Source organism: Ovis canadensis, chromosome 24 (assembly GCF_042477335.2).
Source record: "Ovis canadensis isolate MfBH-ARS-UI-01 breed Bighorn chromosome 24, ARS-UI_OviCan_v2, whole genome shotgun sequence".
NCBI classification, from domain to species: domain Eukaryota; kingdom Metazoa; phylum Chordata; class Mammalia; order Artiodactyla; family Bovidae; genus Ovis; species Ovis canadensis.
Genome location: NC_091268.1, coordinates 23,005,062 through 23,021,441, shown reverse-complemented (window position 1 = coordinate 23,021,441; position 16,380 = coordinate 23,005,062). Strand labels below are relative to the sequence as shown.

The following is a 16,380-nucleotide window of genomic DNA, read 5'->3' as shown; positions in this document are numbered from 1 at the left end:
AAAAAGAAAAAAAGGCAAACACAAATAAAAACAACAACCCCTTCCCAGCTCCCCAAAGTAAAGCCAGAAAAACATCTCAATTTTACTCCCAAACCTGTGTCTCCTCCAGACTTCTCCCCCATGTTGGTAACTGGCAGCATCATTCACTTAGTTGCTCAAACCAGAAATCTGAGAGCAATACTTAATTCTTCTCTCTTCTGTCCCACCCAACTCCAGGCTATCAGCAACTTGACCTGCCAACAGACTAACCTGTTTTCTCCATCTCCACCCCCGCCCCCACCCCAGGCCACTCCATCTCCAGCACTCTCCTAGACTACGAACAGCATTCACTCGGGTCTTTTATTCTCATTCTCATCTTTTTATTTTTAAATTTTATTATTTGTTTATTTGACTGCACTGGTCTTAGTTGTGGCATACAGTATCTTTAGCTGCAGCATGTGGGATCTCGTTCCCTGACCAGGGATCGAACCCGGGCCCCCTGTGCTGGGAATGTGGAGTCTTAGCCACTGGACCACCAGGGAAGTCTCCTCATCTTTTTCTTTTTTTAAAAATCAATTTTATTGCAATCTGACCCATACCATATAATTTACCCACTTAAAGTGCACAATTCAGTATTTTCAGTATATTCACAGAGTTGGATAATCACCAGAATCAGATTTTGGATATTTTCATCACCCCCCAACCCAAAGAAACCCTGTACTTTCTAGCAGTCACTCCCCAAACCCTTAACTGTCCTTAATCTATCTTTCATATCTATAGGTTGATTTTCCTGCTCTGGGCATTCCGTGTCATTGGAATCATCATACACTATAAGATCCTTTCTGTCTGGCTTCTTTAACTCAGCACAGTGTTTTCAAGCCTCATTCAATTTTTTAAAAAAAATTAAATTTATTTTAAATGAAATGATGAATGTTTTTAACGATAAAAGGTATAATTCACAAAGATAGGCATCATAAATCATTAGACACCTTAACAAAGAAACAAATACATATAGCAAAAAATCAGAATATAAAGAAAAAATATAATAGTGAGACATATTAACATTTCTCTGAGAATATCAAGTGCAGGAAAAATAGGAGCATCTTGAATGATGTCATTAATAATTTAAATATATTTACATTTAATTAATTTATATTAATCCATTCTTCATTGCCAAATAGTATTTTACCGTATTGGGTGTACCACATTTAGTTTAACCATCATGCAAAGTATTCCCTACTCTTATTCTTTTTTAATTCCCGGGTTGGTTCTGAACCCAGTGATGAAGATAAGGTTGGCCAGTGTGGAACCCGATAAGCACCATTATCATTGCCTGCCACCCCTTCCGCCAGAGCGGTCCGGTCGGCCCTCCCCCAAGTGAGAAGGGTTCATTTGCATCTGAGAACCGTTCATTAGCATTTGTGTGAATAACAACACCTCTTCCTAATCTGGGGGGTGATGCTGGGGCTGGACTGATTCGTCGTGAAGTGTCTCCTTCCCTCTTGAATGTCACTGCTTGGGTCCAGCAAGGAACTCACGGGTGGGAAATGCTTGAGGGGTGGGAGGTGGCAGGGGGCTGGATCTCATCACATTTGAATCATACATTCATTCAACAAATATGTATCTGAGTACTTGCTCTGTCTCAGGGCGCTTGGGATACCACAGAGAACAAAACATTCTTTTCCCGCTAGAGAGACCGACAGTGAATCAAGTAGAGAAAACAGGAGAAAAACGCAGGGACAGGAGATGAGCAGATAGAAAATCTTCCTGGTCATTTGAGGACAAAATTATATTCTCCCTGGAGACGGTCACTAAGAGATACAGTAGAGACGCAGAGATGTACGTATCCTTCTCCACTCCCTTCTTCATCCACACTGCCTTGGATCTCATCAGAAAGTTGAGACCCCAATCGCCGGTCTCCCAAGGAATGGGAAGGAGGCAGGCCCTAAAGGATCTCAGCCAGATTGGGTTGATGTGAAGGGAATCAATTATTGCCAGATCAAGAGGTACTTTGACTGGTTTTGAGGGGACCAAAACCTGGTTTCTGGTTTGGGCTACAGTGAGAAAAGTTCTCGCACAGCGCGGTACTGGGCTGAATGAATTACACATCTGTTTTCAAAGAGGTAAAATAATCATCACCAGGGCCAGCAAGGGCTGACCAGCGCCGGCCGCTCGCTCCGATCGGGCCGTCTTCTGCCGAGTCCCGGGATGTCTTCAGCCAACCCTCCCGCGGTCACCGGGCCCCGGGCAGGGTTTCGGCCCCTGCATCCCCCGCCTCCCTCCCCGGACGGCCCTGGGGCTTCCTGGATTGACCACACTCCCTGTCCGGCACCTGCCGGGGCCACTCGCCCCGCTAGGGCTGGGGCCCCCGGGCGCGCACGCCGGGGCTGGGCCGCGAGGCTCCGGGGCGGGCCCCTCGGGTCGGGAGAGGCCGAGGCGGGCGGCGCGGGGCGCCGAGCCGCTGCGCTGAGGGCCGCGAGCGGGCGGGCGGGCGGACCCAGGCGGCGGCGGCGGCGGCAGCGGGCTGGCCGCGCCCCGCTCCGCCTCCCCGCTCCGCCTCCCCGCTCCGCCCTCCGGCGCGGCGCCCGCCCGCCCGCTTGCTGCGCCGCCCGCCCGCTCTCGTCGCTCGCAAGCTCGCTCTCGGGCCCCCCATGCGGATGTGACATTTCACGCCGCCGCCATTTTGAGAGCGAGCCGAGCCGAGCCGCCGGGCGCCGCGTCCGCTGCCGGAGCCCCGACGACGACGCCGAGAAGGCGGAGGCCGCAGCGCCCCGAGCGCGGCCGGCCCGTCGCCCGCCCGCGCCGCCGCCGCCGCCGCCGCTCCCGCCGGCCCCCGACCCCGCAGGCCCGCCGCGGCCGGCCAGGCCTCCCGCCCGCCGCGCCCGGCCCGAGGCGGGGCTGACTCCGCGGCCCCCGCCCGGCCGCCCTCCGCCCCCGGCCGGCCCGCGGCCCCGCAGCCCCGGCCCCGGCGGCGGGAGGCGGGCCCCGCGGCGGCGGCGGCGGCGGCGGCGGGAGCGGCGGCTGAGGCGGCGGCGGCCGCAGCAGCGAGCGACGAGGCCGCCCGGCCCGACCCGCCGCCCGGCCGCCCGCCTCGGCGCCGAGATTGGGCGAATCGCGAGCAAGTACGTGCGCGTCTCCCTGCCTCCGCCGCCGCCCGCCGTGGGCCGCCCCGGGGCCGCCGCCGCCGACGACGCGCGCGAGGAGGAGGAGGAGGCCGCCCCGCCGCCGCCGCCGCCGCCGCCGCCGCCCCGGCTCGCCGCCGCCGCCCGCCCGCCGGGCCCGCAGCCCCGGCCCCCGGCCGCAGGCGAGGCCCAGGCCGCGGCCGACATGAACCACCAGCAGCAGCAGCAGCAGCAGAAAGCGGGCGAGCAGCAGCTCAGCGAGCCCGAGGACATGGAGATGGAAGGTGAGGCCCCGTGGGCCGGCTGCGGCGGGCGCCGGGGGGCGCCTTCCATTGTGGGCGGGGGGGGGGGTGCGGAGAGCCGCGGGAGCCACGCGAGGGGCTCGCCATCTTTACGCAGGCCCCGGGCGGCCCGCGGGCCTCGGCCCGGCTGCCCCGGCCCGGGCGAGGCTGCACCGTCATGCCGGGGGCCTGGCGGGCGGGGGGCGGGCGGCGTGCGCCCCCCCTCCCGCGCGCCTCCCCGCCCGCTGCATTGTCCGGCCCGCGGGGCCCCCCGGCCGCCTTCCTCGCTTGCACAAAGCGCCCGGAGCCCCCCGAGTTGTAAAGGAGGGAGCTCCGGGCCCGGCCGCGGAGGGACGCGGGCTCTGCGGTGCGCCCCGGGTGGGGAAGCCGGGCTCCGGGGAGCTGTGTCCCCCACGGCCCCGGTGGGGCGTCGTGTGGTTTCCCCGCTTACGCTCTGGAAACGAGATCTCCGTGGGTTCTGGGGCTGGGGCCGCACCTGCTCGCGCGCGCGCTCTCTCCCTCGGAGAGCTCACCGGGGGCGAAGCGGGGCGCCCCACCCCGACCTCTACCCACCCCCACCCCCCACCCCCCACCCCGATCGCTCCGTAGCAGCACTTGCTGGCCTAGGGCTTGGTTTGGAAACACCTGCAAGGGGCGTAGAGGTTCGCAGCCTCTGGACGGGCCCCAGGATTCAGAACCGGGCGCGCTCTTCGTTTCCGAGTTAAGCCGTTTTGCGGGGAGTTAGGTAACCTGGCTGTTTGCGGTGCCTCCGGCCAGGTATGCGTTTGAAACTACGTGACCCCCTTCCGCCCCCCCGCCACATACACACACACCAACACACACACACCCTTCTCTCCAGCCTACGACTCCTTACCTCCGAATTCAACCTGACTTCAAAGGTAACTTAATTTTCTGCTTAGGTGCCGGCAGTTTTTCAGAGTACCCAGCTTTGAGATGATAGCAAGGGCTTGGTAATAGACGTTTGATGTAGAGGGTCTGGACAGGAAAGGGTCTTGCTTGAGCTTACATAGCGCAATCAGTGCTGGTGGTTCGAAGGCTCGTGCCCTAAGTGCTTGAAAGGGCAAAGTGTAAGAAGTATTCAGAGAGGGTCCTTAGCTGTTTCGAGAGGGGGACAGACAGGCAGGAGTCAAAAAGAGGGCTTCTGAATGAAGGGGGGTATTGAATGAGCTGTACTTATGTTGCTTTTAGCCAGAGATTTTGAGCTGCGGAAATGAACAGGGTCGGTAAGGAAGCGTTCCTACAGTGGGGTGCTGCACCCTGGTTGGTGGGAACTCTCACCGTGACTGGTACTCTCCTGTGAATAACAAGGGGCGGCCCAGCAATTGAATGTGCCCTGAAAAAAATTGGCCTACAGGATGGCAGAAGGCAAAGTGGTGCGGATTCCGGCAGAAAGCATTTCCCACCGGGATTTCAGTGGCCACTAATGCGGGACAGGGCAGCCCATCCATGGCCAGGCTGGTGCTGTATCTTCTGACCCCAGCAAGGCAATAACTTCATAGAGCTTTTGTCGTGTGTCATTAAGCCAACTAGCCAGAGGAGTACATTGCCCGGGAGGATTTTGAATATTAAAAAAGAGGTGTTTTTTAGTGTCCTTTTTAAGTATCATCCAGTCAAGACAAAAACCCAGTAGTTATGTTGTCTTAGCACTTTTTAAAGTGTTTTGAACAGGAACGAGAGCTGATCAGCATGGCCCCCACTGCAGAGCAGATTTCTGGTGTAGAGCTGCGTCTCTGGGGAAGTAGTCATGTCCACAAGTTTCAAGGGCTTTTCTCTAAGACCAGAGAGTGAGCGGGGGAAGAATTGTCAGAAGTCATGCCTGCTTTTAAGACGACTTTATTTTCTCAAGGTGTTTTTGGTTCTCATATCCAAGTTTGCGTTGGGAAAGTCGCCCATATAATCACTAATCTGCAAATTTACTGCCATTTCAAACTGGATTGCAGAGGTTGTAGTTTATTACTACTCATTCCATAAACTTAAAAGTCTTGTTTCTTTTAAGTGGGTCTCTGTCCTGGGTTTATTTTCCAGAAGATACCTTGTCTTTATAGGGCTTATGGTCGACACCTTGTCCTGGCAGGCTTATCGCTGTTGACCCCCTGTGAGCACCTACAGGTGAGACAGTCTTCCCCTATCTCAGGCAATCTCTGTCAGCCTTTTCTTAAGCCTTCCCACTCCTCAAGTGTTGTGCTTGGTTTATATATTGTACTTTAGGGTCAGTAAGAGCTAAACAATCCTTCCTATTAAAAAGGGAGAAGGGTGGGGTTGTGGTGATCCACTGTGCGTGGCTTCATAAGCCAGGCTCTGCAAATGACTCGCACCTGTTTGGTGTTCGCCTTGGTTCCCATAGACTCAGCAGCTGAAAGCTGTCAGGGCTCTGATCAGCTTGAGGACCTCTGCCCTTGAGGAGCATTGCTTCCCACTGCTCCTAGGCAGGGTGGTTTCAAAGGAGCCGGAGAGGCCGGTTAGATTGGCGCTTTCCCCCTATCAACAGGTTAATGGGCTCTCCTTCTGCTCTGCTGTTCACTGACTCTGCACAGCCTTTGTATGTCTGCTGGAGAAAAACTGCTCAGGCCAGGTTATTTTTAAAATTGTCTTGTTTTGAGCAGTTGGGAAAGTTCGGAAGGGCAGCGAGGGAAAAGATGGGGCGGGTATGGTGGCAGTTCATTGGGGTTGAGACCACATGCTTCCTTCCTGTGAGGCCTGTGCACGTTTTCAGGTTGGGAGGCAAATAGCATCGTTGAGGTGTAGCCTCCGTCGGGGCCTGGCCAGGAATGAATTTGCTCAGCAGTTTATTTACCCTCCAACTCAGAGGCAGTGCAGGCCAGGGGGCTGCGGGAGGGCCCCTGTACTGGCCAGTGCCCCCTGGAGTACTTGAGAAGTAATAATCAGGGCTGTTCATGCCCCCTCGGAGTCAACAGGAAGTTTCCCGGAGGCCTCCCTTCTGCTGCTCTGGGCTGGCTGGCACCAGAGTCAGTACCTCCATGTCTGTTCCCTGGTGTGATTCTGCTGCCCGTGTGAGCAGTCTGAGTGTCATCTTTGAGACTAATGGGGACAGACAGTTTCATTTTGTACTTTTGTACAACTGCTCAGACCATTGCTATCAGGACACCAAGGTGGGAGCAAATGAAGAGTGTGGTCTGCCATTTCTGAAAAGAATTCGTCACTGACTTCTGTGTCTTTTTGTTTGGGGTGCCCCAGTGGTGGATTTCTTTTTCTTTCAAACCTGTGTGGGTAGATTTCACAGAGTTTCAAGTTACTTTTCTGCTGAAGCAGGTTTAGGAATAGAAAGTGAGTTGTCTTGTATACGTGGATCCAAGTAGACTACACCTGGGCATTTTAGTCTGTCTAAAGCATGTTTCCTTTTCAAATAGCACCGTAACAAGGCAGAAGTCAAATAATATGAGAATATAGGTTATTCTCTCACAGTAGCTTCGGTTGGTAAAAGAACTCTACGAAGTGAGCATCAACTTGGAGAATCAGGGGGGAAAAAAAATGGAAGAATTTAGGCCAGACCTAGAAACATCTGACTCTGATGTGAGCCTGTCAAGTTTTGATGGGTTTGGAAGTTACTCGCCACAGGCATTTACCCTCCTGATTCTTCCAGACTGCTGACTTAAGATAAACAAAAGATTGATCAAGTTTTATCAGACATATTGGGGAAGAAATGTATACCTGCATCTTGGCTTTTTTGGGGGTGGGAGCGCAGTCAGTTTTGTGGAAAGGGAGAAAGAAGCTGTTGAGTTAACTCAAGGAAGGCAAGTGGAGTGAGACTGAGTATAGGCTTAGTGCCAGGCCCGTGTCTGAGCGTGGACTTTGCCATTTAATTGTTGTGTGACCTCAGCACGTTGCTTAAGCTCTCAGTTGTTGCATCCTGGAAAAGGAGGTTGGTGGGACCCTGCAGGGTGGTCGTGAGGGTGGAGACATAAAGCATGTGCACAGTGCTGGGCACGGAGTGGGGTGCTGTGGCGTTCAGTCACGGTGTGCTGATGGCAACAGGGTCGCACCTGGGCCAGGGACGGGCGCAGGTTAATCAGGCGTGCTGCCGCACACAGGTGGGGCTGGTTGGCATTCGTGGTTCTGCAGTAATTATATCCTAGCGTGGATTAGGAAGCAAACTGACCAGCCTCAGTCCAAGCAGCATTGTTTATGAATGGGCTTGATGTTCCTAAGTAGATATTTAAGGTTAATGATAGAATATTTTAAGAAAAGTGCAGGGAGCTCAGGAGGAGAGAGGATGGTGGATTTGGTGCGGTGGGGCACTGCTGGTGGCGCCTGGTCAGCCTGGGGGCCTTCTGCTGAGGGTGTTACTTGACGATTATCCAGTATCCAAAATTGACATGGTTGCCAATCAGGTTTGTCGCAGGGAGGCCAGGTCACAGGAGTGTCCCAACCTGGGAGTTGGCCCTGAATTCTTGTCTCTAAATCCCACATCCTATTACCAAGCCCTTTTGGTGTTCCACCCGCCAGGCCCCTGTTGCCTCATGCGGGGACTTTGCAATAGGCCTCTTAATGTTCCCTGCTTCCTCTCCTCCCCACACGACTGCCTGGTCCCCTTCCTCATGCAGGTAGATGGCTAGTTGTCCAGGCCTACCTGATGGATCCCTGACCCGGTTTGTGCTTCAGGCTCCGAGCGCGCGCACACACCTGCGCGGCACAGGGTTCAGCCATGGCTTTCAGGCCCTACTCTTGCATGGGTAGTGTCTGCCTCTCCTTGACTGCACACAGCACAGAGACCCCAGGAGAGAGGCTCAGAAGCCCTTCATTCATTTTCTCAAACTTGTCTGGTGGTCTCAGGCACTAGCCTTGCGTAAGAGCCGTGTCTTTGACCTGTGGGCTTGCCACTGGATCCTCATCTTCCCCACCCCGGGACCGTTCCTTTTCTGTTAAGTGTTTCTGTGGGAGACACTCATTCAGGAAACGGCAACCCAAAGGCAAAACAGTAGTACCGGAGGTGGCTGGCTGGCCAAGTCGATGTGAAAGAGAATGCCGAAGCCATAAACCAATTTCGCTTTGATAGCTGCTAATTCAGTTTTATTGCTTTTAACGTTCAGTTGCTTCGATTGGCATTTTTGATCCTTTTGCCAGGAAAAGGTCCTTTTCCACACACAGGGCATCAGTGAACCTTAATGATGTTTCCTTTTGAATATTTTTGAGTTTGTTATTGTTTCTGGTTTTTTGCCTGAGTAGTTCGTAGCCTGGCTGCTTCTTGATTTCCAAGGCAAAGGAACTTTGGAGACTGGAGTTGTAACACGGCATTTCTTGACATGTACTATGACAGTTAAATGTTAAAATGTCACCTGCTTCACAGACTTCTTGTTCTGAACTAATTTGGACTTAGGAAAGTTGGAGGAAGCAGGATTTTTAAGTGTCAGGCGTAGGCAAGAAAGTCAGTTATGCCATTTTGGTAGTAAGTTAACACACGACTCGGCTAATGAGAAGGCACATGTGTTGAAACCCTCTTGAAGAGAAGCAGGCCTGCTTCTGAGCGCTGGTGGTGTAGACCTGGAAGCTGGCAGTGGAGGTAACTGCAAAGTTTGTTGGGTAGGGAAATACACCGACCTGGATAAGAGTGAGTGCTTCCAGAACTTAAGATGCTGGTGTGAACTAGAAAGAGCCAGGGTGTGGGGATGAGGGGAAGGGGCCTCCACGGGGTCACACCTTGGGGAGGAGAGTCATTGTCATTGGGGTTGGGCAGAGAAGACCGCCGACTGGAGGACGCACTGCCTGCATGCGCTGGCGGGGGCTGGCACTGCATTGCTGCCCCTTCGGCTGGGACCCGTTAGTGCGGGCACAGCTGTTAATGTTCACGGAGATGCCCGGTGTCCTTCCAGGGAGTGCAGGTCATCCGATTGACCGGGGCTTTATCTTACCAAATGTGAGTGAGCACCATGTCTGAGTCTCAGGGTGGTGGGTGGTTTGCCCTTCTTTTTGTGTCATTTGCGGGGTTTGGGTGGACTCCGGGAGTTGGTGATGGACAGGGAGGCCTGGCGTGCTGCGGTTCATGGGGTCGCAAAGAGTCGGACACGCCTGAGCGACTGAGCTGGGAGCTGAGATGATAAGAGGGAAGCTCCCTTCCTTGTGCGACCACGATGGTTGCACGTGCTTCTCCCGCCTGGCATGGGATATTCGAAACCCAGGCCGGCCCGCCCTCCCTGGGCAGGGAATGCCAGTGACTGGTTTCCCTGAGGCCCTGCTGCCGGGACGGCAGCGTCCCATGCAAGGTGCCAGCCCCGGAATATCGACCAGGGGAAGGTCTGACTTGAGCAGTGAGTTGTTAAACTGGCCTGAGCTTTGGAGGGGGGTTGTGTGAGATTGTTGGGGTGATCGGTGACGCAGAGCATGATCACATCCAGGGCGTGACTCCAGGTGTCTGGGTGGCAGTCTGACCTCTTGGCTCCCTCCCACCACCCCCTTTATGGTGCTTTCAGAAGGACTTGAGGGGGCCTTTCTCTAGGGTATATAGGCTGAGCAAACTAGGCTTATGCACCTAGAATTGCAAGTACATTTCATCAATATGACTTTGGGGAATAAATTACGTTTCAAGTCTCTTAATTGACCCGGTGCAATTGCGGTTTTCAAACAAGCACCTATAATACTCTTCAGCCTGTTTACATGGTTAGATCTTCAGCTCCTCCTCTGAAATAGCGAAGGGCAGGTAGTTTTCTTTTTCTAATTGAAGTGTAGTTGGTAGTAGGTAATTTGGGAGTGCTTGCTTCTTAGAGTTGGTAGTTTGTCAGCTTGGAGGAGAAATTATTCAGTCAAACAAATTGGGTGTGAATTGGTTAAAGACATTCCTCAATTCCTAACCTCATTTCCTCTTCTATCACCATCATAGATGGACCAGTAAGAGTTTTTCCCCGCGAATCTCAGCCTTGCCCTCCTGTTTTTAGCTTGTGCAGGCAGAGGCAGAGCAGATGGGGCTGGCGTGCCTGGCCCGCAGGATGTCCCTCAAGAAGCTGGTGGGTGAAGTTGTTGAGCTGAGCCCCATGCTTTGGGCAGTCCCCCTCCTCACACAGCTCTCTGTGATGTCCAGCCCGCGCTAGCCAGAGGGCTCCTCCTCTTTCTGAAGCACTCCAAGTCTCCTGCTGCTACTGATGAGGACAGATTAAACCTGTTTTCCTCCCAAGACCCGTACTGCTGGAGAAGGCCCCTCGGGGTCTTGGGAGCAGGAGAGAGGATGCTCAGGGTGTCACCTGCACTGTGCAGTAAGGTGGCCACTGGCCACACGGTGGCAGTTGCAGTCCTTAACTGACCAGCCACGCTGCAGGGGTTCAGTTGCCTCCTGTGGCCAATGCCGCCACCCGGGACGAGCAGATGCAGCGTGTGTCCGTCGTGCAGAAAGCGTTCGTGGCCAGAGCTCACCTAAACAGTCTGGCTGGAACCTTAGCTAGTGGTGTTTCTGGTGGCATTAGTGTCACGTTGAGTGTTGGAAAGATACAGTGTGTCCTGGAAAAGCTAAATGAAAATGAGTGAATAAATAGTTCCTGGGCAAATGCTACAGAGCAGGCTTTCTTCGGGTATTTGTGGTGAAGATCGTGTTTGTCTTTTTTAAATTTCTAGTCCACTTGTGGACAGTTTCTTTCTGTGTTTTGTAAGCAATACAGGGTAAACAAATTATTTAAGAGATGAAATAAAAACCCACATACAGAATGCATACCCCACGTTATTACTACATTAAAGTCACATTTCAGCAGTTACCACTTAGAACAAACGCATAGGAAGAAAGACTGGCAGAAGTTATACATGTTCGCTGAAAGTGTATAGAGGCCATTAGTATGCGGAGCTGTGCTGTGCCCCTGTGACTTTGTCATGCCCCTCTGGTACCTAAACAGTTTTGTGTGAAATAGCAGTTCCCCATAGTAGAAGCTTCCTTGCACACTTGGGAGGAATGCCACGTATACAACTGGTCTTTTTTGTGTGTTTGTTTTGTTTCTGACAATTTTGGCCGTGCTGGGTCTTCGTCTGCCTTGCTGTGTCTTCGTCTGCCTTGCTGTACGGGCTTTTCTCTGGCTGTGGCGTGTGGGGCCTGCTCTCTAGTTGCAGGTTTTCGGGATTCTCACTGTGGTAGCTTCTCTTGGTGAGCGCAGGTGTAGGGCGCTTGGCCTTCAGTAGTTGCAGCACGTGGGCTCAGTTGGGACTTGCAGGCTCCAGAGCACAGGCTGGATAGTTGGGGCGCACGGACTTAGTTGCTCCTCCACGTGTGGGATCTTCCTGGTCCAGGGATAGAACCTGTGTCTCCTGCGTTGGCAGGCGGATTCTTTACCGTTGAACCACCAGGGAAGCCCACTGACTAGCTTTCAAAGTAACAAGTAATATTGGTCCTGTTTGCTTGGGGGACGTCCTTGCTCCTCGTGGAGCATGTTGATTCCGGCCATCTCGGTATCTGTTTTACCAGCAGTAAATAGTATGCACGTGAGTCCAGGGCTGCAAACGTGTGCATTGGGAGCCATGTAGGACACATGACTCCACGCTCCAGTTTGACGGCGGGTAAACTGGCCCGTGCTCGGATGTGGCAGGAAACTCAAGTCGCTGATAAGTCTCCTCCCTTGCTCCTCGTTTCGGTGAGGCCCGAAGACGGCACCAGCCCGCAGGCTCCTGCAGAGGCACCCTTGGTCCTCCCCACCCTGTTTTTTGCTGGGTTTCTCTGAGCACCAGGCCTGCTCCTGACTCCGCGGCACCCTGAGCCTGCTGCAGGGCTTCTGTCCTCAGATAGAAGACCCTCCCAACTGGCGGTGCTGTGCTGGCCGCTCCCTGCGCTTAGTGAGGGCTCCTGGTGAACATGTGCAGGGAGGGCTGGCCTAAAGGGGTGGGTCAGTGGAAGCGTGAAGGTGTTGTGCTCAGAGGCGGGAGGTGGCGAACAGCACCATGGCCTTGGGACCTAGCAGGAGAGGATCTGTGGCCCCAGAATCGTGCCCCACAGAGGTCTGTCCTGATCCCCTGGAAGCTGTGGCCACTACTGCCTGACAGGGTGCTTCGCAGGTGTGGTTAAGTTCAGGATCCCTGCATGGGGAGATGTTGTTCAGTCACTGAGTTGTGTCCGACTCTTTGCCACCCCGTGGACTGCAGCACGCCAGGCCTGCCTGTCCACCATCTCTCGGAGTTTGCGCAGACTCATGTCCATTGAGTCCGTGAGGCCATCCAACCGTCTCACCCTCTGTCGCCCCCTTCTCCTGCTGCCGTGTTTCTTTCCTGGCATCAGGGTTTTTTCCAAGGAGTTGATTCTTCGCATCAGGTGGCCAAAGCATTGGAGCTTCTGCTTCAGCCCTTCCAGTGAATATTCAGGGTTGATTTCCTTTGGTGTTGACTGGGTGGGGAGGTGATCCAGGGTTATCCAGGTGGCCCCAGCGTAATCTCAGGGCCCTCCTTCCCCTGAGAAAGAGGCTCGATGTGACATGATGTGAGAGGCCGCTGCTAGCTTGAGGATGGATGAGGAACCCAGGAGATGACCAGGAAGCAGGTCCCGCCTCCAGAAGGAACCCTGCCCTGTGGACACATTGATTGGAGCCCAGGGCGGCCCGTTGTGGACTTCTCACCTCCAAAGCTGAAAGGATAAATGTGTGGTGTTTAAGCCAGTGAGACTGTAGTGATGTGTTGAGCTGCCGGGAAACGGGTCAGGGTCCAGGGAGTGGATGAGATGCGGCAGGCAGGTGTCCGGGAAACCTGCACAGAGGCTGGGAGAGCGTGGCCACCCCTCCCAGGGCCAGGCTGCTGGACACCAAGGCTGTGCCCACGTCTGCTCGTTGGCTCCTTCCCACAGCTCTGGTGTAGAGGCAGCAGCATCCCCATTTCACCCCTGAGCAAAACAGAGGTGCTGAGCACGCTCCACAGCCTACCAGGGCTCGGTGGCAGTGGCAGGCTTTAAATCAGGCCAGCCAGCGGCACAGAAATTGCGTCTCGTCACATTCAGCAGGCACTTGGTTGTGACGTCGTGGTCCCCCCCCTGCTGCCCTCTCCAACGGTTCCTGTCTCCCGCCCAAAGTGGCAGGCTGCAGGTGGGCTCCTTAGTCGGAAGGCTTTTGTGTGGTTCACCACATGCTTTGAATGTGGAAGGCAGCTCACTGCAGAGTCAGCCCGGACCGCCTTCTGCTCGAGCACGTGGACGTGGTGGGTGGCAGAGGGTGACTCGAGGTGTTTCTGAAGGTAGATACCTGCTTTCCTCACTGAATCAGGTCCTCAGTAATGTGAGCCTGAGCCGAAGTGCATCACCCCAAACAAACCATTCAGGGCTCTGGGTGTCTGGAGAGATTTAAACTTGAGAAGGCGGGGAGCCTTGTCCGCCAGGGTTCAGGGCGAAAACCCCGGCTCTGCGGAGCCACAGATTGGAGCCCCTGAGGCCGCTCGTCCACCCCGGTCCTCCGGTCAGCTCACCCACACAGCCCTGCCTCTGCTCGTGAGCAGACGAGGCTCCTCCAGCCACGCAGATGGCACCAGCCTGGCTGTCCCCCCGCTCTGTCTCTAAGCCGCAGCCACCTGCATTCATCTCCTCAGTGCCGCCTGAACCATCTGTTTCTTAAGGCAGCAGCTTTCACCAGGTGGAAAGAAGACAGGGTTGGAAGGGCCAGAGCCGGGTTCCTCAGCCGGCAGGGGCTTGAGAGGCCAGCCAGTCCCCTCACTCCTGACATCCGACTAGCAGCATGGGGGCGTATCCTGAATGTCCTCCTCCTGGGCCTCTCTTCCTGACAGTTTTAAAGGTTTAAAACACAAGATAGATAGATACATACTGCTAATATGTTGACCGCTGGGTTGGCCAAATTGCGACCTTCAAGCACATGGTTTGGGGGTTGTCTGGAGAAGATGGAGGTAAGCGAGGTGACTCAGGGGCATCCTCGTTAAGACCCAGAACACAAATGATCTGTTGAGGTGACTTGTTCTGCTTCAGGGTGTGCGGCAGGCAGTGACCCAGACACTGCCCCTCGGGGTCCGGATTGGTGGTGGCCGTGGACTCCTGCCGGACGCCCAGGTCATGGACATGGTGATGTTACAGGCAGGGTCTCCGGGAGCTGTTAACAGTCCTCAGAATTCTCCAGGTGGTCACTGCTGACCCTGAGGGCTCGGGGAAGGAGTGAGAATCACAGACCTGAGAGTTTTCTGTGATAGCCAGTATTTTCTTGGGAATCAGAGATTATTATTTAAAATCTTAATTTCTCTTTTGATGGAAGTTCAGTCCTATACTTTTTTTTTTTTTTTCTTCTTCAGGGGCCATGCTAATCTTCTCTGTATCGTTCCAATTTTAGTATATGTGCTGCCGAAGCGAGCACTGGTCCTATACTTTTTAAGGGCTGTTCTTAAAATATTGCTTTCATTGTGGCTGTGTTGTTGGAGAGTTCGTGGTCATGTGATTTTGTTTTAGAGCAGACTGTGATTATTACACCCCTTACTCTAGAGGCCAAGAGACCCAAGTCTCTGGGAGGGTGAAGTGATTGAAGTCAATTCTCAGCGCCCCAGTCTCACCAGATCTGTTCAGAGGCACGTAGCACCCCTGGCTCGCCGCTTTTCAGCGGTAGATGGTCTCCATCGTCACAGACAGTTCTAGTGGCCAGTCGCTGCTCCAGATCCAGCCTGTGAGCTGGTTTTGGGAGACTGCCTTGAAGCAGATTGCTCAGAGTAACAGAAAACCAAGCATTTTCTTCTGTAGAAAACCCAGGAAGAGGCATCTGCAGACTGACTCCCCCGAGCGCCTGCTCGCCCTTCACCTCAGACCTCTGCTTCAGGCGCTGGCCCGGGTGCTTGACACACAGGAAGAGGGGATCGTGTGTCAGCCGGAGGGGAGTCGGCGGGATCTAGACGGCACCGGCCCGGGAACACGCAGTTAATGTGGAGAGAGAGGGATGGCCGCCACAGAGGTGCAGAGCCAGGGCTCTGAGCGGGGGGCGGGGCTAGGATGTGAGTTCCGGGGACTCGAGGCGAGAGTGGCAGAGGTCTGGCTTTGGGTAGATGGAGGCAGAGCCCTCTTGGCTTGCTGCCTGGGCACGTGGATCGCAGTCAAACCCAAGCTGTGTCTCTCTGCTCTCCCCCCCGTTAGTCTCTGAGGCCAGTGACATTCCCTTCTCTCCACCATGAGCAGCCGTTTCTACCAGATAACTGAACGCACTGCATTTTTATATTTTAGTTCCAGTAGGCCGGGAAAGGGCACCGTTTGCAGTGCAAGTTAACCTTCATTTTACCTGCTTCGGTAGCTATTATAAAGGTTAGATTTGCATCTGCCTGTCTGCAAGTCTCTGAAAAAATGTCAGTAGTCACCAAAAATTTTAAAATAGCGAGTTATATTGATGATTCCCATCCATCACAATTTAAACCACCCATTTAAAGCATCCAATTTATTGTGACCATCAGCGCAAATTTTGAACTTTTTTGTTACCCCCTAAAGAAGTCCTGTGTTCAGCCCCAGGCAGCCCCCAGTCTACCCTCTCCCTGCCTATTGTGGACACTGTGTAGCCGCCTCACACTTCGTGTGGCTTCTGGCTCCTTTCGGTAGCATGAGAGGGAAGGATCAGCACGCTGTCCCTTTTTATTGCTCGATAGTGCTCCGTCCTGTGGAGCCTCGCCATGATTTGTATGGGATCAGAAGATGTGCAGGCTCTCACGATTCTGTCGTCTTTAAGAGGTTTTATTCAGTGTTTTTAAAAGGGACTTGGAACTTTGTTGAGGATGTGATTCACCGCCAAATCTAATCAGCTGGGTGGTGCGGGGTGAGGGTGTATCAGAGTCAATGGAGGGTTGTCAGCAGCTGTAGAGCCGCATGGAGGCACTTGCGAGGTTTCTCCCGCGCCCAGCTCTGCGAGTTGCTGACAGTCCACTGGCGCTGGCACGGGAGGCCACCTGGCCGGTGGGCTGCGAAGGAAGACGGTGGCAGGTGGGTGAGTGAGGCTGGAACGCACCCCTGTGGGCTTCTCCCTGCCTGCTGGTGCTGTCCTCACAAAGCGAAGGGGCCAGGAGGACAAACCCCCGGGCACTGGGCAGCGTGGGGCTCTTTTGCTGCA

At 54.3% G+C, this 16,380-nt stretch overlaps 1 protein-coding gene and 1 non-coding gene across 4 annotated transcripts in view; one reads left to right on the top strand and one right to left on the bottom strand.

The window, feature by feature from the left end:
- The first annotated feature begins 2,600 nt into the window (after window positions 1-2,600).
- The window catches only part of USP7 (ubiquitin specific peptidase 7), a 55,446-nt gene continuing 41,666 nt past the window's right edge, over window positions 2,601-16,380 (top strand). The window contains exons 1-2 of one of the 3 annotated variants that reach the window (XM_069570152.1): window positions 2,601-2,824; window positions 3,284-3,385. In XM_069570152.1, coding sequence (XP_069426253.1) covers window positions 3,307-3,385 — 79 coding nt within the window. In that variant the 5' untranslated portion in view covers window positions 2,601-2,824; window positions 3,284-3,306. Of the gene's footprint in view, window positions 2,825-2,985; window positions 3,386-16,380 lie in introns of those variants that run through there. The other 2 variants (XM_069570151.1, XM_069570150.1) reach the window with 2 other exon arrangements.
- LOC138429810 (U6 spliceosomal RNA) lies at window positions 14,555-14,658 on the bottom strand. The gene has a single exon (XR_011252900.1). It is a non-coding gene; the product is annotated as a U6 spliceosomal RNA (small nuclear RNA).